The sequence below is a fragment of the Heterodontus francisci genome, chromosome 1 (genome assembly GCF_036365525.1).
Source record: "Heterodontus francisci isolate sHetFra1 chromosome 1, sHetFra1.hap1, whole genome shotgun sequence".
In the NCBI taxonomy this organism is placed as follows: Eukaryota; Metazoa; Chordata; class Chondrichthyes; order Heterodontiformes; family Heterodontidae; genus Heterodontus; species Heterodontus francisci.
Window position 1 is genome coordinate 137,772,694 of NC_090371.1, and position 25,042 is coordinate 137,797,735.

Genomic DNA, 25,042 nt, shown 5'->3' on the forward strand with positions numbered 1-25,042 from the left:
ACCCCTCCTTAACCTGAAAAACAAGGTCAATTGCAACAGCCAGACTACTGCCCTATGCTGTTTGCTTATCTCAACTAGATCAGGGATTTTTCTGGTCTATACAGCTCAGTGTCTCTTCACATGGCATGCTTATCCAAGAATCAGAGATACTACAATGAACAAATGTAATAATTATTTAAAACAAGTTCTGCAAGCTGCATGTTATTCCTTTTATAAACAATCACCAGTGTCCATTTTATTACAAAAATCAGTTAAAAGTTTACACTGGCAAACAAACAAATTCATGACTCGTGCAAGATAAAGAAACTGCTTTAAGAATCAATATAGACTTTAACCTAGATCATAACTTTATTCACCATTTAAGTAAAAATCTAAACCAATAAATTACTGGTACCGTAATGTTTCTCTTCGACATACAAACACACGAATTAGGAGCAGGAGTAGGCCACTTGACCCTTCAAGCCTGCTCCGCCATTCAACAAGATCATGGCTGATCTGATTGTAACCTCAACTCCACAATCCCATCTAACCCCAATAATCTTTCACCGCCCCTTGCTTATCAAGAATCTATCTACCTCTGCCTTAAAAACAAAGGCTCTGATTTCTCCTCATCTCGGTCTTAAATGAGCGACCCCTGATTTTTAAACAGTGACCCCTAGCTCGAGATTCACCCACAAGAGGAAACATCCTTTCCACATCCACCCTGGTCAAGATCCCTCAGGAACTTATATGTTTCAACGGAGTCATCTCTTACTCTTCTAAACTCCAGTGGATACAAGCCTAGCTTGTCCAACCTGTTACCCCCTACACCATGAGCTTTTATTTTCTATAATAACCTTCGATGTGGCACCTTATCAAATGCCTTCTGGAAATCTAAGTACAGTACATCCACCTGTTCCCCTTTATCCACAGTTACTTCTTCAAAGGACTTCAATAAATTGGTTAAACATGATTTCCCTTTCACAAAACCATGCTGACTTTGCCTGACTACCTTAAATTTTTTGAAGTGCCCTGCTATAACGTCTTTAATAATAGCTTCTAACATTTTCCCCAAGACAGATGTTAAGCTAACTGGCCTGTAGTTTCCTGCTTTCTGTTTCCTTCCCTTATTGAATAAAGGAGTTACATTGACTATTTTTCAATCTAAAATTAAACCTTCCCCGAATTGAGGGAATTTTGCAAAATCAAAATCAACGCATCAACTATCTCATTAGCCGCTTCCTTTAAGACCCTAGGATGAAGTCCATCAGGACCCAGAGATTTGTCAGCCTGCAGTTGCAACAATTTGCTCAGTACCACTTCCCTTCCATTTCCTGATTTACAGCTGTTTCTGGGATGTTACTTGTATCCTCTATAGTGAAGACTGATGCAAAATATCTGTTAAATTCATCTGCCATCTCTTTATTTTCCATTAATTAATTCCCCAGACTCACTTTCTAAAGGACCAACGCTCACTAACTTTTTTTTTTTAAATATTTATAGAAACTCTTGTTATCTGTTTTTACATTTCTAGCCAGCTTTCTCTCATACTCTAATTTTCATCTCCTTATTAATCTTTTAGTCATTCTTTGTTGTTTTTTTATATTCTGTCCAATCTTCTGACTTGCCACCCATCTTTGCGCAATTATATGCTTTTTAAGTTTGATACTATTTCAACTTTTTTTTTTTTAAGTTACCCACGGATGGTGGGTCCTCCCCTTGGAATTTTTCTCTCTCGTTTTTTTCTTTCTGCATCCCGACAGCCTAATTTGTTTTTTTTATTAAACCTCATTCAAGACAATTATGAAAATATGGTCACTTTGGTGAGGTAAATTAAACTTTTTTTTAAGCTGAAACACTAATATCCATTTAAACATCAGAACTACTTAAAATGAGCTAAATACAACCCAGTGCCTCATATGAAGTTAACAATTGTATATCAGTACAGCTGAATGGCAGTTTGAACAATTGCAGGATTTGTCCTACGCAGATTGAATTATATTTCAGCATTACTTTTGTAAGAAGTGATCTCTAATTTTTTGTAAAACTTGTTACTGTGGCAGATGATTCCTGGGCAAGAATCCCCTGCGATGTGAAACTGAGCAGTACAGGACAGGAAGATTCCCAGTTGTTCTGATAACCCATAATGGGAGTTAATCAGTTTATGGTCATTAAAAAAAAAATCCAAGAACGCACACTTTCTGCATTGTTCTAACAGCTGCCAAGCCATTGCTAACCTGTTGTGCCACTACTGCATCCTGTGGGTCATCTGGTTCAGCTGCTGCCAGTAAGGCTTGTAACGATAATAAAACTGTCCTTAGAGTCATAGCAGCAGCCCTAAAAATAGAATTGAGCAAAGTCAGTCACTGAACACAGTACAAAACTCCAGAAGTTCATGTTCAATAGATACAATTCACTCCCAATTTTTTAAATTGTGAAAAGCAAGAAAGCATTAGATAGAAGTGCTGTCAGGCCCCTTCCTAGTGGAGGATTATAGAGTACCAAAGGCAGAGGCCTGGGAACAGATCCCTTACCAACAGTGGTCAGGATACGGCACTCTAATGTGACCTAGGAAGGAGAATAAACAATGCTATTCAGACAATGAATCAAGGTTGTTGCTGAGACACTGGTGGCCACATGGAAAAAATGTAAACTTTTGTTTGCATGACTGGTTATAAAATTTCATACTAGGTGCCATTCATCTTTGAGAGTATCTGAACTCTGTTACCAAACATTTGTTTCCTGTTCCTCCATGTAGAAACCAAAGTAACTTGAAATTAAAAAAATTCAGGTCAGAATTTGGTAAAAAAAACATTTAAATAAAAAGAGAATTCCAGTCAGTCTAAACTATAGTAACTTCTGATATATCCAGTACTGTCCCCATCTAACACCATTAAATGGTGTACAATTCTCAGCTAACTTTATTAAATTAAGTCTACCAGTGGGTTAAAAAGGAATATGGCTACATAAAAGCTCTAAGTCAGTAAGCAACTTTGTACAAATTTTGGATACAATTTAATTACCATTTAGTTAATAGCCACTCAGTTCAAAGCAAAATCCAAAAAGGACCAAATAAAAATGCTACAAAAAGCCTCCATTTCATAGGGCGGCACAGTGGCGCAGTGGTTAGCACTGCAGCTTCACAGCTCCAGGGACCCGGGTTCGATTCTGGGTACTGTCTGTGTGGAGTTTGCAAGTTCTCCCTGTGTCTGCGTGGGTTTTCTCCGGGTGCTCCGGTTTCCTCCCACAAGCCAAAAGACTTGCAGGTTGATAGGTAAATTGGCCATTATAAATTGTCACTAGTATAGGTAGGTGGTAGGGAAATATAGGGATAGGTGGGGATGTTTGGTAGGAATATGGGATTAGTGTAGGATTAGTATAAAATGGGTGGTTGATGTTCGGCACAGACAGGGTGGGCCAAAGGGGCCTGTTTCAGTGCTGTATCTCTAATCTAATCTAATCTTCCTTTTGCAAACTCTTAAAATTCCTCACTTGTACACAGAGTACTGGTCAGAAGATAAAGATGACAAACTAACAGGATGGTTTTAGTTTTGCTCAGCACCTTCAGATGAGACAAAATTCAGCAGAAAATTATTTTTAGAAACATTATGCACCACATAAAAAGAAACTTTAGGCTGCATAACAACTAAAGGAAATGGGAGGAAAGGAATAGAATCCCCTTATAATTAAATACCAACTGAAACCATCTCTGAACTATCACACAGGACAAGGTTCAATACCACTGGTCAGTTGCAGTACAGCCAAATAATGAGTGAAAAGCAGTATACACAGCCCTGATATCAGAGTTCCAATTCCATATATCTCAAGTTCTCCACATCTCTGGCAGATGTGTCATTCTCTCCTCTTCTTCCTCTACCCCTACACCCTCCCCAACCATCATTATCAAAGTACAACTGACTGATTCACAGCATCTACAGCAATGACTACAGTCAGCTCACTGTGCACATATATTCAGCACTTAACCCCATGTGGGACAGTTCTTTTTAAAAAGAAAGCCTATGAAGATGGGCTCTTAAGGGACAGCACCCAATCTTAACTATTACAAATTGTTCTAATTCTGAACAGCAACAGGCCTGAAAACATCTGATTAAAAACACTTTGTCCTTCACTTAATTAAGATAAAAAATTGGCTTCTCCAGTGGCTGCAGGTTTATCCAGCGAATATCTCAGCAATGCAGACCAAGAACTTCCCAAGTTCAATCCTCAGTCTCCACTACTTTAGCTGCAGAAGGTACACTTCACAAATTAAAGGGGAAAATTATCCAGGGGTCCATTCTATAACGGGGGTGGGGGAGGGGGGGGGGCGCAAGGCGGGTGTGAAAAAAGGGAGCTAACAGCTGCAATAGGAACAGGGATGGATGAAACTTGCCAAGAGTAGAAAATGAAACATAGCAACTGAAGAGAAAATATCACATTAGCTGGCAGACACACTGGCAGTATTTTTCTTGGGTCATAAGGGGCATGTATCTGCAAACAAATTCTAGCTCCTTCCTTTAGATTTTGGACAATGAATTAATTCATTTACTAATAATCTACACAATATATGTGATTACAGATCCATAACCATGTGGTTGACTCTTAACTGCCCTCTGAAGTGGCCTAGCAAGCCACTCAATTGTATCAAAACAGCTATGGAAACTACAACAGGAATAAAACTGGAGGAACCAAACGGCATCGACCTAGGCACCAGATTCCAACAGCACAAAAAGCATACCCAGCCCAGTCAACCCTGCAAAGGCCTCCTCACAAACATCTTGGAACTTATGCCAAAATGTTGGGAGAGCTGTCTCACAGACTAATCAAGAAACAGTCTGACACAGTCATACAGAATCATACCTTTCAACCAATATCGCAGACTCCTCCATCACCATCCCTAGTTACGTCCTGTTCCACCAGCAAAACAGACCCACCAGAAGTATACAGTCAGGAGTGAGTGGTCCTGGGAGTCCTCAACATTGGCTCCACACCCTATGAAGTCTCAAAGCATTAAGTCAAACCTGGGCAAGGAAATCTCCAGCTGATGACCACCTCCCTCAGCTGATGCATCTCTCCTCCATGTTGAACATCACCTGGAAGCAGCACGGAGGGTAACAAGGGCACAGAATGTACTCTGGGTGGAGGACTTCAATGTCCATTGCCAAAAGTGGCTCAGTAGCACCACCACTGACTGAGCTTGCAGAGACCTGAAGGACATAGCTGCCAGACTGGACTTTTGACAGGCGGTGAGAGAACCAACAAGAGGGAAAAACTTACTTGACTACATCCTCAATCTATTTGTTGCAAATGCACTTGTCCATGACAGTTTTGGTTGGAGTGACCAGCACACAGTCCTTGTGGTGGTAAGTCCAATCTTCACACAGAGAACATCTTCCATCATTTAGTGTGGCACTACCACTGTGCTAAAAGGGATAGATTCAGAAGAGATCTAGTAGCTCAAAACTGGGCATCCATGAGGTGCTGTGGGCCATCAGCAGCAGCACAATTGTATTCCACCACAATCTGTAACCTCATGGCCCAGTACATCCCTCAATCCACCATTACCATCAAAGCAGGGAACCAACACTGGTTCAAGGAAGAATGTAGGACAGCATGCCAGGAGCAGCACCAGGCATACCTAAAAATGAGGGACCAACCTGTTGAAGGTACATACATGCTAAACAGGGCACAACCAACAGATCAGATCAAAGCTCTGCAGTCATGTCACCTCCAATCATGAATGGTAGTGGACAATTAAACAACTAACGGGAGAAGGGGACTCCATTGATATCCTCAATGATGGCAGAGCCCAGCAGGTGAGTGCAAAAGACAAAGCTGAAACATTTGTAATCATGTTCAGCCAGAAGCGCCAAGTGGATGATCCATCTAGCTTCCTGGTGAGGTCCGCAACATCATGGCTGAACACAGGAAAAGCTGTGACCTGACAACATCCCAACTGTAGTGAAGTCCTGTATTCTAGAACTAGTCACCTCTCGAGCCAAACTGTTCCATCACAGCTACAAAACTGGCACCTACCCATCAGAGTGGAAAATTGTCCAGGTATGTCCTGTCCACAAAAAACAGAACAAATCCAAGCTGGCCAATTACCACTCCTGGAGTCTCTCTCAATCATTAACAAAAGTGATGGAATGTGTCATCAAGAGTGCTATAAAGCGGTCCTTACTTGCCAATACCCTGTTCACCAATGCAGTTTGAATTTTGCCAGGACAACTCAGCTCTGGTCCACTAAAGGACAAAGGAACGGAATGCCAGAAGTGAGGTGAGAGTGACTGTGTTTGACATCAAGGCAGTATGTGACTGAGTGTGGCATCAAGGAGCCCTAGTAAAAGTGAAGTCAATGTTCCTCCCTGACTCCCATTCTTCACTGGCTGGCACAAAGAAAAATGATTTTGGTTTTTACAGGCCAATCATCTCAACCCCAAGACACTGCTAACAGAAGTTACTCAGGACCTCAACCATCTTCAGCCACTTCATCAATAACCTTCCCTCCATCATAGCTCAGAAGTGGGGATGGTCAATGATGATTGTACAGCATTCAGTTCCATTCGCAACTCCTCAGATAATGAAGCAGTTCGGACCCGCATGCAGCAAAATCTGAACATCATTCAGGCTTGGGCTGTTGTGTGGTGTGAATGGTACTTGTCACTCAAGTGCCAGGACGTGTTCATATCCAACAAGTGTTACGACCAAGGCAGGAGGAGTGCACTGTTTATTCTAGTTCCACTTCTCCAAAGGTCACAACATATATTTAGATTTTTTCACCAGTCAATCATAGGCTCTATTTTTATCCCTGAATAAAACACACCAACCAGGTTTCTTTAATAAACAGAATTATCAGATTATAAAACAAGTCTTAACCAGTAACGAAGCAAAGCATAAGCACACAGATCGAAATATAAAAGTTCCCTTTTTACCTTAGCCCCGCGCACGCACACACATACACACAGTTAACCAGAAAAATAAAGGGATTTTTGTTTTTAGAGCTCTATTACAGACAGAAAAACCACTTGGGCTGAATATTCGCTCATTCTTGAAGAAACAGATGAGCTATGTTGTGTTCCAAAACTGGCATACAGTCTAGTCTCCGAGTACACGTAGAGGGGTCACTGGGATCTTTTAGTACAGTTCTTTTCAGGCAGCGTTGAGAATTAATTTAGCAGGCTTTTCTTCAAAGACAGGAGACGAGATGAGTTGACAGTGGGCTTACGGTCTTTTACAGGGGTGCTGGAAAGCTGAGCTGGGTTGTGGTCTTCTCTCCTCTCCTTGGAAGTTCCCTCCCTTTTGTATACAGTTCAACCCCAACTTGAAACAATTCAAAAGCAAAAGTGATAACAGGAGGTCAACCTTTTGCCCTCCATCAATCTTGACCTGATACTTCTTTGTAAACAATTTCTCCAAGTGTCCAAAGTTCTCTGTTGTTTATTGAGCTGGAAGTCAAGTGGTTTCCCAGAAAGGCTCGTTTTCCCTCACATGACCTCTCTGTGGCCCTGTTTAAAAAACATTTCCAGGGACTGTTTTGTCAAGTGGCCTTTACGTGCCCCCCGCCCCCTTTTGAAAACCCCAAAGGTTAACATTTCTTCAATCTTTCAAAAATGAATCCTCAAAAAATATATTTAACAAAAGAGGCACTTTCATAACACAAGAGAAAGTCTAACCGCCTCTGCTTGACATTCAAAGGTATTACCATCACTGAATCTCCCATCAAGATCCTGAGAGTCACCACTGACCAGAAACTTAACTAGGACAGTCACATAATTACTGTGGCTACAAGAGCAGGTCAGAGGCTGGGAATTCTGCAGTGAGTGACTCACCACTGACTCCCCAGAGCCTTTCCACCATCTACAAGGCACAAGTCGGAGTGTGATGAAATACTCTCAACTTGCCTGGATGAGTGCAGCTCCAACAACACAAGAAGCTCAACGCCATCCAGAACAAAGCAGTCTGCTTGATCGGCACCCCATCCACCACCTTAAGCATTCATTCCTTCAATCATTGGCACTCCATGGAAGCAGTATCTACCATCTACAAGATGCATGGCAGCAATTTGACAAGGCTTCTTCAACAACACCCAAAAGCCCACAACCTCTACCAGCTAGAAGGACAAAAGCAGCAGGTGCATGGGAACACCACCACTTGCAAGCTCTCTTCCAAGTCACACACCATACAGGCTTGGAATTATATCATTCCTTCATCATTGCTGGATCAAAATCCTCAAACTCCTGCCTTAACAACACTGTGGGAGTACCTTCACCATATGGACCGCAGCAGTTCAAGGTAGCAGCTCACCACCACCTTCTCAAGGGCAATTATGGATGGGCAATAAATGCTGGCCTTGCCAGTGACGCTCATCTTATAAATGAATGAAAAAAGTTGCCCTAAAAACCTTTCGGAATAGTCTAAAATGGAAGAATTCATATATTTACTTTACAATGTAAGTCACCCAGATCAAAAAGTACATGCTTAATGCAAAATCTTTAGCGTATTTAACCAGGTCTGTGAACCACAACTTGGACTCCTGCACCAACACATTATTTTCATTTTCTACGTTCCCTGATGTTGTTACTGGAGTATGGTTACAATCTTCGGGTTGATATGTACCAAACTGTGGGTCGTCATATGCTGTAGGCCCCATGCCCACAAGGAACAGATTTGGGACAGCCCATATTCATTTCATATAAGAACTGGTTGAGATAGAGATCTATCCCATCAGCATAACAACATGTTAATTTGAGACAGGATGTAGTCAATAAAACGTACAATAGAACTGATTCATTGAATGGTTACAGCACACAAGGAAGCCATTCAGCCCATCTTGTCCATGCCATCTCAGAGCAGCTCATCTAATTCCACTCCCCCACCTTTTCCCCCGTAGTCCTAGAAATCTTCTCTTCAGATAATTATCCAATTCCCTTTTGAAAGCCACAATTGAGTGTGCTGAAGGTAGATTCAGTCAGTGCATTCCAAATCGGAACCACTCACTGTATAAAAAAGTTCTACCTCATGCTGCTTCTGGTTCTCTAGCCACTCACTTTAGATCAGTGTCCTCTGGTTCACAACCCTTCCACCAATAGGAACAGTTTCTCCCCATCTTCTCTGTCTAGAGACTTCATGATTTTAAACACCTCTACCAAATCTCCTCTAAACTTTCTCTTCTCTAACAGCCCGAGCTTAGAATCATAGAAAGTTTAAGGCACAGAAAGAGGCCACTTGGCCCATCGTGTCTTTGTCGGCCAAAAAATTATCCATCTATTCTAATCCAACCTTCCAGCATTTGGTCCGTAGTCCTGCAGATTACAGCACTTGAGGTGAATATCCAGACTCCTTTTGAATGAGTTGAGGGTTTCTGCCTCAACCACCCTTTCAGGCAGTGAGTTCCAGGCCCCCATCACCCTCTGGGTGAAAAGGTTTTTCCTCATCTCCCCTCTAATCCTTCTACCAATCACTTTAAATCAATGCCCCCTCGTTACTGACCTCTCTGCTAAGGTGAATAGGCCCTTCACCTCACTATCAGGCCGCTCACAATTTTGTACATTTCAATCAGATCTCCCCTCAGCCTTCTCTGGTCCAGGGAGAACAGCACCAGCCTGTCCAATCTTTCCTCATAGCTGCATTTTTCCAGTCCTGGCAACATCCTCGCAAATCTCCTCTGTACCCTCTCTAGTGCAATTACATCCTTTCTGTAATGAGAACTGCACACAGTACTCATGTTGTGGCCTAACCAATGTGTTATACAGTTCCAGCATAACCTCGCTGTTCTTATATTCTATACTTCGGCTAATAAAGGAACGAAATCCATATGCCTTCTTAACCACCTTATCAACCTTTCCTGCTACCTTCAGGGATTTGTGGACATTCACTCCAAGGTCCCTCTCTTCCTCTACACTTCAGTATTCCTTTGCCTTGTTTGACCTCCCCAAATGCATCAACTCACACTTCTCCAGGTTGAATTCCATTTGCCACTTTTCTGCCCATCTGATCAGACCATCAATATCTTCCTACAGCTGTCCTCCTCGCTATCTACCACAGGGCCAATCTTTGTGTCGTCTGCAAACTTCTTGATCATGCCCCCTACATTTACGTCTAAATCGTTTATACCACAAAAAGCAGGAAACCCAGTACGGAGTCCTGCGGAACGGCACTGGAAACAGCTCTCCAGTCGCTAAAACACCTGTCAATTACACTTTGTTTCCTGCCACTGAGCCAATTTTGTATCCACCATTCTGCATTTCCCTGGATCCCATAAGATTTACTTTTTTTTTTTAAACCAGTCTGCCATGTGGGATCTTGTCAAATGCCTTGCTAAAGTCCATGTAGACCACATCAACTGCACTACCCTCATCTATCTTCCTTGTTATTTCTTCAAAAAATTCGATCAAGTTGGTCAAACAAGATCTTCCCTTAACAAATCCATGCTGACTACCCTTGATTAACCTGTACCTTTCCAAGTGACAGTTTTCAGAATAGATTCCAATAATTTGCCCACTACTGAGGTTAGACTGACTGGCCTGTAATTATTCGGTCTATCCTTCGCTCCCTTTTTGAACAGAAGTACGGCGTTAGTAGTTCTCTAGTCCTCCGGCACTACACCTGTATCCAGTGAGGACTGGAAAAAGATGTTCAAACCTTCTGCTATTTCCTCTCTTGCTTCTTTTAACAGCCTGGGGTACAGTTCATCCGGCCCTGGTGATTTAACAACTTTCAAAGATGTTAATCCCAGATGCTTCTCCAATCTATCCTTGTAACAGAAGTCCCTCATCCCTGGAACCATTTTTGTAAATCTTTTCTACGCTCTCTCCAATGCCCTCACATCCTTCCTAAAATGTAGTGCCCGGAATTGGACACAATATTCCAGTTCAGGTCAAACCAGTGTTTTATAAAGGTTCGCCATAACTTCTTTGTTTTTGTACTCTATGCCTCTATTTATAAAGCCCAGGATCCCGTATGCATATTAGTCACTTTCACAACCTACTCTGCCACCCTTAATGATTTGTGCACATACTCCCCCCTCTGCTCCTGCACCCCGTTTAGAATTGTACCTTTATTTTATATTGCCTTTCCTCGTTCTTCCTACCAAAACACTTGTCTGCATTAATTTCTGCATGTGTCCGCCCATTCCACAAGTCTGTTATGTCTTCTTGAAGTCTATCACTATCCTCCTCCCAGTCCATAATATTCAATTTCAAAAGGTAGTCAGGAGTATTAAATACCTACAGTTTGAAGTGTAAACTTTAGGGGGGGGGGGGGGGGGAAACAGCGTGAAATTCAGGGGTACAACTGTGTCCTACTAGTAAGCTACAGAATGGATAGTTATCCAACATGTGGATCAAGGCAGCAAGATCCAAAGGACCGAAGATACCAAATTGCAACATCGGAGAGAAGGTGGTTGGGTGGGGAGGTGTGGGAAAAGAAATAACTGTGGCGTCAGAAAAAAAATTTGACTAAAGGGGAAAAGGGCCGCCAGGTAGAAAACACTTAGATTAAAAGATGAGAGTTCTTTCTGATGAACACAGAACAGACAAGTGATCAATGATTATGGGGAATACATCAAGAACAGGGATTACAGATAGAATTTCTTTTCACCCCCTCTGACTGCAGCAGAGAGAATTATATAATTTAATCCTAAAGTTAAAATCAACCAGACCAAATGAACCCAGGGCACCTGCATTTGGCTGGAGTACACCAGCTCAAAGTCAACAAGAAAACATCTGAAGGCGTAGATTTTACAAAGCATTAATTTATCTCTTTCTTCCTACCCTTCATAATCCTCCTTCAGCGATGATGGAAGGCACAAAAAAATTGCAGATTCGATAAAGAGAGAAATTCGGATTCTCATGAACAGCAAATTTAAGGGAACTACCTACTAAATGGATGTACACGGGAGGAAAAAAAAGTTCCTACAGGAACTATGTAATGTTCCTTTTCATGATTTCTATATAATTGCTACTTTTCACCATTACTGAGGTATTCAGAGATAATTCATATGCTATATTTTGAACAGTTGAAGTGAGAAAGCTGATATTAAATACTTAGGAAAATAAAAAAATACACTATTGATTACTCCATAATACTACCATAACCCTAAAGTTACTTCATTTCTGTAAAGTACATTTCACAATAGCTTCAGTTATTTCTCCAATTTAAAACACTTCATATGTGTATATTGGTACAAAAACTTGGTTAGCAAATCATAAAAGCTTTGAGACTTTTAACTATACGATAACATTAAAAGTGATCAGCATAACAAAAGGAAGAGATTGTGAAACTCAGTCAACTACAGAAGCATATTTGACATTGCTGCAAAATGGTTCACACCCATGTTAAATTGCAATATAAATGTGGAGTTGTGATGCAGACGAACCTAAACTGTGAAAAGAGGTGCTGTGAAGGGGTAGTCTCACATTGCTTATATTTGAAACTCCATGGAATGCAACTTCTGTGTAGTGCCAAGCCAGTTTTTTTTAAGTGCTCAGTGTGCTCTATGAATCTCTTGGACATTTTCTAAACTTACCTTCAATTAATTTAAAAGTTTAGACAAGACAGACAGAAGTTCCTGGAAACACTTAAAAATTGTAATTACTAGGGAGAGGAACTCTATGCATGCATGCAATGGTACAACAGAAGAGCTCCCTTCTGGGCATCAGAGTTCCACCCAGGCCATGTGAACTGGATACTACATACTGCAACCAATGGTTTTAGATTGGTAGCTGGGATACAAATGCAGCATAGAACAAATTCTGATCAGTCAGAATAGGTAAGCCAACTACTTCTAGGAGTTTATACATCAGCATAAACATCACAATAGAAGAGAAAATACCAGGGCAGCAAAATTGGTCCAGAGAACATTCTATACAAATATTTGTTCTACAGTAGTAAAGCAATGGCTACAGTGCAACAGTGCAATAAAAGTTACTGCTTTATTGCAGCAACATTACATAAAGGACTGTAGTTACTGTTGATTCAGAGACTTTTCATTGCCAGAAGAGGAGACAATAAAAATAGCAATGCAAAGCCATTTGGTTGTCAAAGCCTTGAAAAAGGTACAGAGGAGATTTACTAGAATGGTACCAGGAATAAGGGATGCGAGTCTAGAGAAGCTGAGATTGTTCTCCTTAGAGGAGAAATGAGAAGGAGAGATTTGATTATGAAAGGTTTTGGTAGAGTAGGTAAGGAGAAACTGTTTCCACTGACACAGATTTAAGATAAATAGCAAAAAATCCAGGGGGCAAATACAGAGAAAGTTTTTCAAAATAAAACGCAGCAGTTATGATGATCTCGAATGTACTACATAAAAGGCGATGGAGGAAGAAGAATAGTAACTTTTAGGGGCTATGGGGTAAAAGCAGGCGGTGGGACAAGCTCTGTCAAGAGAGTTGGCACAGAGATGATGGGCCCAACAGCCTCCTTCTGTGCTATGATTTTATGAAGGGCAATCCTCAATGCCTACACAGTGAAAGTCAGAGTATTTTCTTATTTTATATGAATGTATCATATGGGGCAGAATTTTACAGTGATATAATTGGATCCTACATACTGTTCATCTGTAGTCAAATCATACAAAACGATTGATTCAATTTGGAAAAATCATGTAGTTCATTACAGATTTTAAAACTAAAAATACAGTGCCATAAAGCATGCATCAAAAAGCCACAAACGCAATACAGACTACTACCTAATAATTTAGAAAGGTCAGAGATTGTATGCAATACAAGAACAAAGGCAATCAAACTTACCATTGATCTTTCAGAATATCCAAACAAATGGCTCCTGTTACTGAACTAATATTTGGATGCCAAATTTTTGTAATAAACCGAACCTGAAAAGATAGAATCATTCTTATTAATGTTTAATAGAAAATTGTAAAACAAAAGCCAATTCCTATGGCATCATAGAAAAATGCAAAATATTTTTTTTGAACACAACTGAAGAATTATTAACCTAGCAAGATTCTAGGTTTTGTTTTTTAACTCGTTCTTGGGGTGTGAGCATTTATTGCCAATCCCTAAATGGTGATGAAACTGAGTGATGTACTAGGTCATTTCAGAGAGCAGTTAAGAGTCAACCACATTGTTGTGGGTCTGGAGTCATGTGCAGGTCAGACTGGGTAAGAGCAACAGATTTCCTCCCCTGTAGGATATTAGTGAATCAGATGGGTGTTTACGATAGTCTGGAAGTTTCTTGTTCATTATTAATGATACTAGCATTTCAATACAGATTTAATTAATTAATTGAATTTAAATTCTCCTAGCTGCCATGGTGGGATTTGAACACAATGTCCCTGGATTACTGGTCCAGTACCATTACCACTATACTACCTTCCCCTACAATATCAACTTTCTGCATTGTGGGGAAAGAGGTCAATACCTACAGTGCTTGCAATTATCCCAACAGTATGTTAAGTAATTATTAAACAATCTTTATGCCAAGTTTTCTGATTATCGAACATTCACAAGTATATGAAGGTCTTGAATCTCAAATATTTGTCGAGAGTGGGTGACAACTCTTGTTACCCACAGGTTAATTCACATAGTTAACTATAATAGAGTACTTTATAAATTTCTACAAACTACACCAGATGACTCAAATTGCCTCTGGTACTCTAGTTAAAAAATTAGTGATGTAGCAACTGTTCTTAGGCTTTTGTGTTACCAAAAAACCCTGGTTTGTAATTGGCACTTGGGGTGATAATAAACTCATTCTACATGCAAAGATGATGGGCTGGATTTTCCTGTAAGCTTCAGGACCCTGATGTCAGGACCAAATGGAGGCCCAGAGTCTGCATTTGTCAGCAGCGAGATCAGGGTCTCAATCTTCTGGGAAGCGGCCTCCTAACTAGCTGCCTCCACGCTCGCCGTCCAGCTCCACTGGGCAAAAAGGGTGCTGCTGAGGCAGGTCGCGGATGTGAGGGAACCTCAACGTGGAGGCACTCTCGCTGGACTGCACAGAATACAGAAAATGAAGACTGCCAAAGCCAGTAGGAAAATCGGGATAGAGGGGAAACCCCTCTGCAGGAACAGACACGGCCGCAATTGTAGTTTTTCATCGACGGTCCCATCATTAGGGCATGGAGCCTCTGGCTCCGATGGCTCCGTGGCCTGCTGCAAGGTTGCCTCCAATGAGTTGGCAGTCTCCACACACAGCAGGGTGCCGCTCTGCTGGTGGGAAAGTTCCGTCAACACCAGAAAATCACTCCTAATTAGAGCCTTAACCACCCTAATTAGCTGCCTGCCTCTGTGCAGCAGGCAGCCAATTCTGTTACCAGCCCGACCCTCAAAGTTCCCCAACGACGGGAATGTGTTGTCCCAATACTACTCCCCCTCCCACTAACTCCATCACCACAGGGGCTAGGAAAATCAGCCCAATATTTCTAACATGGTTGTTAGATTTCACACTGGTGAAAAGAATGATTTTCCAAAATAAAACAGTGTTTGCATAACAAGCATTAAAAAAAAATTACAACTCAACCAAAAAGCTGTACTTCACTCACTGATACAGAATTTACTTTCACTGGTTACAAATGAATGCTACAATAGTCAACTCAACAGATTACATAATTCTACTCGCCACCCTACTTTGCTTAAGCCAAACAGGACATTTTAAGGCTGCTAAATGCATTTTATTAAACTAAAAGGTTTCACCAACTCGATAACGTACAAACATATGTACAAATTAGGGGCAGAAGTAGGTCATTCGGCCCATCGAGCCTGCTCCGTCATTTAAGATCATGGCTGATCTGCTTGTGTTTCGAATTCCACACTCCCATCTACCCCCAAAAATCTTAGATTCTTGTTGGACAAGGGAATCAATCTATCTCCGCCTTAAAAATATTCAATGAGCCCACCTCCACCACCTTCTGAGGCAGAGTTCCAAAGTCGCACAACCCTCAGAAAAAAATTTCTCCTCATCTCTGTCCTAAAAAGGTGACCCCTAATTTTATAACAGTGCCCCTTGTTCTGGACTCACCCACAAGAGGAAACATCCTTTCCACATCCACCTTGTCAAGACATGACAGCAGCTGTCCCTTCCAGAACCACTGCGGCATCTCCTAATCAGCTATAGATATGGATTGCATATTTGCCATGGCAAAACCCTGACGCGCACCTCACAGTTGACCAAAAAGCTAATAGGAAGATATACCTCTTTCACAAATCCAAACAAAATACCAGCTGACAGGGAAGTGGGGAATCCTGAACTTGCAAATGCATACCATTCTGGTTAACCTCAACATATGCAATAACGTTTCCCTACCCAAAATTGCTAGCCTTGAGGATCACAAGTTGATTTATCAGAACAAAGGGATATGAGAAATAATCTAAAATAAATTAGAAAGCTAGAGAAAACAGGGAATTTTGGAAGTATACAATGTATGCCTATTTCGACATATACTCACACAAAAAAGGGCAATGAAGCAGGAGATCATTCAGCATGACGAGTCAGCAAATAAATCCTCACGCAAATTCAAACTTAACAAACTATATTGCACCCACTTATCATGGGTCATTCCTGTGCAGTCACCAAATACCATATTGAAGGCCTTGAAAAGAATAAAGGAGGCAAGCAATAGAGAATCACAGTAATTGGGGACATAAAAGTTTAGCTTAAGTAACCCAAGATAAAGTATGCAGATCCAATTATATAACACACCTCTAATCCTGGGCCTCATTGGTTCTATGTTTCACTACAGGTACTGCAGAGAATAATACCTACATGGTACAACACTTGCAAAGGATACGTGGAAAGGTTTCTAACTGTTTACAACATACAGGTGCATCTTCCTGCAGTGCAACAACAATTTATAACCATATAGTGCTTTTTAACATAATAAAACACCGCAAGGCACTTCACAGGAGCATTATAAAACAAAATAGGACACCAAGCCACACAAGGAAATATTAGGTCAGATGACCAAATGCTTAGTCAAAGAGGTAGGTTTTAAGGAGTGTCTTAAAAGGAAGAAAGTGAGGTATAGAGGGGTGTAGGGACGGTATTCCAGAGCTTACGGCCTCGGCAACTAAAAGCACAACCACCAATGGTAGAGAGATTAAAATCAGGGATGCTCAAGAGGCCAGAATTAGAGGAGCACTGATATCTCAGAGGACTGTGGGGCTGGGAGAGATAGGAAGGGGTGAAGGCATATTATGTTACAGTGATCTGCCCAAGGACAGGTCCTCTTCTCACTTCTCCACACCAGTCTTACACTTTCCTCGTGAGTTGTTCATAGGAGCCTCCCACTTTCAATTTCAAGTTGTCTATCATCATTCTCTTTTTCCCTCTTGGTCTACATCCCTCCAATCTTTCTTCAATCACCTCCTTCAGCAAGTTCTCATGCCTTAGAATATGGCCAATCCAATCTTGTTACCTTTTCTTGATATTCACCAACGATCTATCCTCCTCCACCTTCCTGAGAACTTCTTCATTGCTCGTGTTCTCTCCAAGTGACCTGCTCCATCCTTCTCGAGAACCACATTTCACAACTTTTTAGCCTTTGAATATCTGCTTTTCTCAAGGTCCATATTTTAGTCTTGTACAACAAGGGTTAGATAGAGAGTAGAGCTTCCTGTATACTATCCCATCAAACATCCCCAGGGCAGCCACAGGATGGGTAAGATACGGAGTAAATCCCCCTTTACAGTGTCCCATCAACACACGCCAAAAAAAAAACACTTCAAATCATAGTCTTGATCAATTTTTTCTTAAGATCTCTACTCATTCCTACACTGAGCAATTCCTCATGTTTGGAGAATGCATTCTTTGCCATTGCTGTTCTAACTCTGACTTCTTTATGCAATAACATCTTCTGACAAGATGCTTCCCTGGTACATAAATTGTGATACCCGTTCCAGCTGTTGATCATTTATCTTGATCTCTGCTTTCCCACCATTATTTCTTCCAATCTTAACATTCATCTTTTTACATTCATTTTCATTCGTAAGCTTTCATCACTTCATTAATTCTATCCATTAGTATCTGTAAATCTTCTATTGTGTTAGCCACTAGGGCCTGGTCATCTGCAAATCTCTCAATTCACCAATTGACCTCCTACTTTGACACCTTTCTATACTTCACCTAGTGCTTCTTTTATCATGGCTCTGGAGGGGATCAAATTTCATGAAACAGTAGAGAAAAAGTTAGCGGTTAACAGTTCAGAAAGCAATTGCCAAGGGATAGATTGCAAAGCACCATCGTTAAGGATGTAAATGCGTTGGAAGCAGTTCAGAGAAGGTTTACTAGATTAATACCTGGAATAGGTGGGTTGTCTTATAAGGAAAGGTTGGACAGGCTAGGCTTGTATCCACTGGAGTTTAGAAGAGTAGGAGGCGATTTGATGGGAAACATAAAAGATCCTGAGGGGTCTTGACAGGGTGGATGTGGAAAGGATGTTTCCCCTTGTGGGAGAATCTAGAACTAGGGATCACTGTTTAAAAATAAGGGGTTGGCCATTTAAGACAGAGATGAGGAGAAATTCCTTTCTCTGAGGGGGTCGTGAGACTTTGGAACTCTCTTCCTTAAAAGGTGACAGAAGCAGAGTCTTTGAATATTTTTAAGGCAAAGGTAGACAGATTCTTGATAAGCAGGCGGGTGAAAGGTTATTGGAGTAGACGGCAATGTGGAGTTGAGATTACAATCAGAACAGCTAGACCTTATTGAATGGCGGAGCAGGCTCGAGAGGCCAAGTAGCCTATTCCTCCTGTTCCTAATTCGTATGTTCGTATGTATCTTAGAAAGTGCTAAGGAAAACACTGGTATGGTTAAAGGGAAGAGAATTAGAATGCTATGCGTCTCAAAACAAATGAAATAAATGAGCAAGAGAAGAAAGTGGAAGAACAAAAACACTAATGAAGGTCAACAAGTTTATAGAAAACTAAACAATGAGCTGAGAGGAGGGGCTGACAAGGAAAGTGTGCGTTGGTGGGAAGACCAATGCAGAGAATTGGAAGAACTACAAAAAAAAAAGACACCGAGAAAATAAAGGAATTGATTGGAGGAAGGAGGTAAGCAAGTGCAAAGAGAAACTGATAGTAGAGATAGCACACTGCTTATAAAACTGGAGGAAGTAACAAACAGATGGAAAGAGGACATTGAAAACCTGTATGACAACGATGGCAAGCCAACAGAACTAAAACCAGAGAAAGACGACGACATTTCCTAGAATGATTTAAGACCTGATCTTCTGGAGTGAGAAATACTTAGTGCTATAAAAGAACTGAAACCAGAAAAAGCAGAAGGATGTGATGGTATCCCAGCAGAAATGATAAAAGTACTTGAAAGCCATTGTAAGTAATTCTCTGGCTATGATTAGATAGACAAGAATGGAACCAGGTGAGAGCTGCCTCACCCAGCTGGACAACAGTGGAGAGGCGTTGGAGGAGGATGGTGTGGTCAACCGTGTCAAAGGCTGCAGACAGGTCAATGAGGACAAGGAGGGGAAGTTTACCTTTGTCACAGTCGTATAGGATATCATTTAACAAGAGCTGTTTTGGTACTGTGGCTGAGGGGGGAAACCTGATTGGAGAGATTCAAACATGGAGTTTCGGGAAGATGGGAACAGATTATGGAGGTGACAATAGAGGCCTGCTCAGGTCGGGAAAAAAGAACCTGACCCGAACGAACCACAGTGGACCCGAGCCTGACCCGACCATCCCCTTACTTACCTTCTGACTGGGAAGCTCCACGAAGCTGCAGCGCACGCGCAATGACATCATAGTGACGTCACTCACTCACTGCACAGACTCAGTTTCGTCCCGGACTCCCAGCTCAGGTAAGTTTTTTTATTTCAATACTTACCAGCAGAGCACTTACCGTGTGTGTCTGGCCCGACCGGACTTGACCTGGACTCGGCCCGACTGGACCAGAGCCCGAAAGTCGTACCCTGAAGCTGGGCCCAACCTGACCCCGACACATCGGGTCCCGTCGGGTTTGGGTCAGGTAGCAGGCCTCTAGGTGACAACATGTACAAGGACTCTGGAGAGGAAAGGGAGATTGGAAATGGGATGGTAGTTTGCAAGGACGGGGAGGTCAAGGGTTGGTTTTTGAGGGGTGGTGGGGGGAGGGGGGGGGTGATGACAACAGATTTAAAGGAGAGGGACAACACCTGAAGAGACAGAATAGTTAGCAATATCGGCTAACATGTAGATCAGGAAAGGAAGTTGGGCAATCAGCAGTTTAGTGGGAATAAGATCAAGCGAGCAGAAGGAGCAGACTGAACTTCTATCCCTAAGACAATTACCACACTTTTTAAAAAAAAATAAATGCACCTGTACAATTTTTCATACAAAACCCCTGTAAATTGAAACATCAAATTCCTCAATATGGTTTACATTAAAGGCATGCTGCATTGCAAAAAAACCTTGCCACTGAAATAAAGGGCAGTAATAAAGTGAATACAGAACAAAACAGAAGCATGCTAAAAAGCTTGATGAAACAAAATTGTGCTACTCCAGTAACAAAAAGCTGAAATGCACTCAGGAAGAAAAATAGAATGACTTGTATTCACATAATGCCTTTCATGACCATGGTGTTGAAAAACACTTTACAATCAATCAAGTATTCTGGAAGTGTAGTCACTGTTGTAAGATAAGAAAAGCGACAGTCAATTTGCACACTGCAAGAACCTACAAGGCTGCGTTTGCTGACAACACAACCACTAGGGGGCGCAATACTGGCACATGTGCAAATGCAGCCTCCGACTGAAATGTCACTGCGATGTCTCAGGCAGCTGCCAGTAATAAAGATGGCGCTGCTCAATTTGTCACAAAAAACGCATTAAACACAATCCCCCTCAATGGCAGCGATCACCGCCTCCGTCCACCCTCAACAGTACCTCACTCACTCCTGCCATGGCTGCTTCTCATCGCTCCCTCCCACGCCCGTCTGCTTGCTGCTGCCTCCCCTCAGCTGCACACACCCCGCCTCGCCGCTTTGGTCACTTGCTCTCCGCCTCAGCTGCACGCTCACTGCCTTGCCACTTCAGCTGCTCACTCCTTGCTTCCACTCCCACTCGCTTTCTTCAGGCCTTACTGCTTCCCTGTCACTCAGGCACCCTTCGGCCGCTCGCTCCACCCTCAGCCACTTGCTCCCCACTCCCAACTGCTTCTCCGTGCGGCAGGGAGCAATCGGCTGAGGTGGGGGTAAGCGGTGAGCGAGCATCCGAAGCGGCCGAGACAGGAAGCGAGCGGCCGAGGGGAGGCGGTGGGGAGCGAGCAGCTGAAGCGGGGTACTATTGGGGGGAATGGAGGCGGCGACGCTGGCGCAGATTCATGCTGGCAAATGTTCGGATGCACTGATGTCGCCGATCGCTCTGCGCATGTCCTGCGTTGTCAGGAGACACTCCGAACCCTCAAACAGCAATGAAATAAATGACCAGAATCAGGTTTAGCGATGTTGGTATGGTTAAGGGATTGGCCAGGACACAGGGAGAACGCCCCAGCTCATCTTCAAATAGTGGCACGGACCTTTAACATTCACCTGACAGGTCAGACAGGGTTAGTACCTGGTTTACCATCTCATCTGAAAGACAGCACCCATCAAAAATCCAACACCCTTCAGCAATGCACGCAAGTGTCAGCCCAGATCATATGTTCAGTCTCAACACTGCGGAGCAGTGGCAAATGAAGTTTAATCCTGAGAAGTGTGAGGTGATGCACTTTGGAAGGTCTAACATGGCAATGGAATACACGATGAATGGTAGGACCCTAGGAAGTACAGAGGGTCAGAGGGACCTTGGGGTGCTTGTCCGTAGATCACTGAAGGCAGCAGCACAGGTAGGTAAGGTGGTTAGGAAGGCATAGGGGATACTTGCCTTTATTAGCAAAGGCATAGAATAGAAGAGCAGGGAGGTTATGATGGAGCTGTATAAAACGCTGGTTAGGCCAGTACAGTTCTGGTCACCACACTATAGGAAGGATGTGATTGCAATGGAGAGGGTGCAGAGGAGATTCACCAGGATGTTGCTTGGGCTGGAGCACTTCAGTTATGAAGAGAGACTGGATAGACGAGGGTTGTTTTCCTTGGAGCAGAGAAGGTTGAGGGGGGACCTGATTGAGGTATACAAAATAATGAGGGGCATTGATAGGGTAGATAGGAAGAAACCTTTTCCCTTAGCGGAGAGGTCAATAACTAGGGGGAATAGATTTAAGGTAAGGGGAAGGAGGTTTAGAGGGGAGTCGAGGAAAAGTTTTTTCACCCAGAGGGTGGTTGGAATCTGGAACACACTGCCTGAAGGGCTGGTAGAGGCATGAACACTCAAGACATTCAGAAGTATTTAGATGAGCACTTGAAACGCCATAGCATACAAGGTTACAGGCCAAGTGCAGGGAAATGGGATTAGTTTGGACGGTTGGCGCAGGCGCATTGGGCCTGTTTCTGTGCTGTAAAACTCTATGACTCTAACATGGGACTTTAATCCACGATCTTTTGACTCGAGGGGAGAATGCTACCACTGAGCCAAGGCTGACGCCAAGCAGCAAGCTACACAGCAAATGAGGGTCATATGCTCATTTATAATAGCGATTTTAGAAATACTGAAAAAGAGAGCACGAGCGCACGAGAGAAAGAGCGTGAGCAAGGAAGAAATTTAGCAGTTATTGCCCAATATTTTATCCAGAAACACATGTATACAGACATGTCTCACCTTTGGAGGATTAAATGGGTATGTTTCTGGAATTTTAATTTCTAGTTGATACCGCCCTCCTGCGTAAATACAAAGCAGACACATTAGAACGTCATTTAAGCGTACCATTTTCAATTTGTATTTGAAACATACATTACAATTAAATAGATACTGGAATTAGTACAGGTTTTTACATTTGCAACAATGTCAAATTTAAACTGCAATTCTTCCAAATTTGAAACACTACTGGCCCAGCGTGACCATAGAATTCTATGAATTTTATACAATACATTTATTCTATGAACAAGATAACAGAAATCTAAGAAAAGCAGGTTTTAAAAAAATGGCCACTCAGCTTTCAAAATGCCTTCCTTCAAATAACCAATCATTTTTGGGTAACCTAATAGCAGCATCACAGCCACATGATTGTTAATATGATTTGAATTGCTTTACGGTGTTATTACATTTAATATTGCAGATTTCACACATCTACTACCTATTCTGGAGATATGTATTTGAAACAAGCAAGAAATTAATATTCATGAGGACTGCAACTCATTACCAACATGGTCTCAAGTGACTATGATTGTGATCCACACCTATCCACTACATAGTCTAGTAATACCATAAGGGTGTAATAAGTTTTAATACATTAACTTCTTCATCCCTGTGTTTTTTTAAACTGCATATGACAATATAACATGGCAATTATCCTTTCAGCAATTAACCAGCAGCAGCAGGATCTACTTCTGTACTTATTTTATAAATGTTAATAAAAAGGCTATAGCAATACACAAAATTCATGCTGAAATAACTTTAGTCCCATTTCCAATATTAATTTAACTTTCAGGATGTAATTTGGTCAATAAAACAGTCTGAGTTAATGTTATTGACTTTACTTATACACATTGCTTCCAGTGCCACTAATCATACGGTTGATGGATTATTTTATGAAGACTGGCATCACTAGTTATTGGGACATTACGAAAAGCGACTATCTCCCCAGTAAACATATTTTTTTCCATAAAACATCACATCAATGTATTACAAATCGACTAACTTATGAAATCAGGCAATACTATATGCTGCCACAAAAGAACTTTGAGCTTAATTCTATCTTGTTTTGCAGGACAGTAATCACCTTTTTCTATATTATTTGTATTAGTGTATTCTCTATAGCATTGCTTAAGAGTCACAGAATACAGAAACAACGTGCATTTATATAGCAGTTTTAACATAGCAAAAACATCCCAAGGTGCTTCACAAGAACAAAATTTGATACCAAGTTGCATAAGTAAGTATACGTCAATATAATCTTTCAGGGGATGTTGGTGTCATAGCATTTACTACTCATCCCTAACTTCCTTCGAGGAGGTGAGCCACCTTCTTGAAGCAGTGCACCCACAGTGCTGTTAGGGAGCGTGTTCCAGGACTTTGACCAATGATGATGAAGCAACAGCAATATATTTCCAAGTCAGGATGGTGACTGGCTTGGAGGGGAACTTGCGAGTGGTGGTGCTCCCATGCTCTGGCTGCCTTGTCCTTCTACACAGTAGGTCACAGTTTTGAGACACGTTGTTGAAGAAGCCTTGGTGAGTTGCTGCAGTCAACCTTGCAAATTATGCACACCGCAGACATAGAGTGCTGATTGTGAGGGAGTGCTAATCAAGTGGGCTTTGTCCTGGATGGCATCAAACTTAACAGCACACATCCAGGCAAGTGGAGAGTATTCCATCACACTCTTGACTTGAAAGGCTTTGGCAAGTCAGAAGGTAAGTTACTCACCACAGAATATCCAACCTCTAACCCTCTCTTGTAGCCACAGTATTTATATGGTGGGTCCAGTTAAGTTTCTGATCAATGGTTAGCTTCAGGATGTTGATGGTAATCCCATGTATGTCATGGGCAGGTGTTTTATTTTATTCATTCATGGGATGTGGGCGTCGCTGGCTAGGCCAGCATTTATAGCCCATCCCTAATTGCCCTTGAGGTGGCGGTGGTGAGCTGCCTTCTTGAACCGTTGCAGTCCATTTGGAGTAGGTATACCTACAGTGCTGTTAAGACCTGGTTAGACCCTCAGAGATGGTCATTGTGTGGCGCAAATGTTACTTGCCACTTATCAGCCTAAGTCTGAACATTGCCCAGGTCATGTTGCATATGGGCATGGACTGCTCATTATCTAAAGAGTTATGAATGAAGGGGAACACTGTGCAATCATCACTGAACATACCTACATCTGACCTCATGATGGAGGGAATGTCATTATGAAGCAGCTGAAAGTGGTTGGGCCTAGGACACTGACTTTAGGAACTCCTGCAGCATTGTCCGAGGGCTGAGATGTCTGGCCTCCAACAACCATAATCATCTTCGTGTTCGGTATGACTCCAGCCAATGGAGAATTTCTCCCGCCCGAATCCCACAGACTTCAATTTTACTTGG

General features: G+C 42.0%; 1 protein-coding gene across 4 annotated transcripts in view; it reads right to left on the reverse strand.

Moving 5' to 3' along the window:
* Window positions 1-25,042, reverse strand: part of ube2kb (ubiquitin-conjugating enzyme E2Kb (UBC1 homolog, yeast)) — an 89,395-nt gene that overhangs the window by 19,773 nt on the left and 44,580 nt on the right. For 2 of the 4 annotated variants that reach the window (XM_068036551.1, XM_068036561.1), the window contains 4 exons: window positions 22,625-22,683; window positions 19,795-19,956; window positions 13,728-13,810; window positions 2,217-2,316 (listed from right to left, as the gene is read on the reverse strand). In XM_068036551.1, the coding sequence (XP_067892652.1) occupies window positions 2,217-2,316; window positions 13,728-13,810; window positions 19,795-19,956; window positions 22,625-22,683 (404 nt within the window). The remainder of the gene's footprint in view (window positions 1-2,216; window positions 2,317-13,727; window positions 13,811-19,794; window positions 19,957-22,624; window positions 22,684-25,042) is intronic. The other 2 variants (XM_068036571.1, XM_068036581.1) reach the window with 2 other exon arrangements.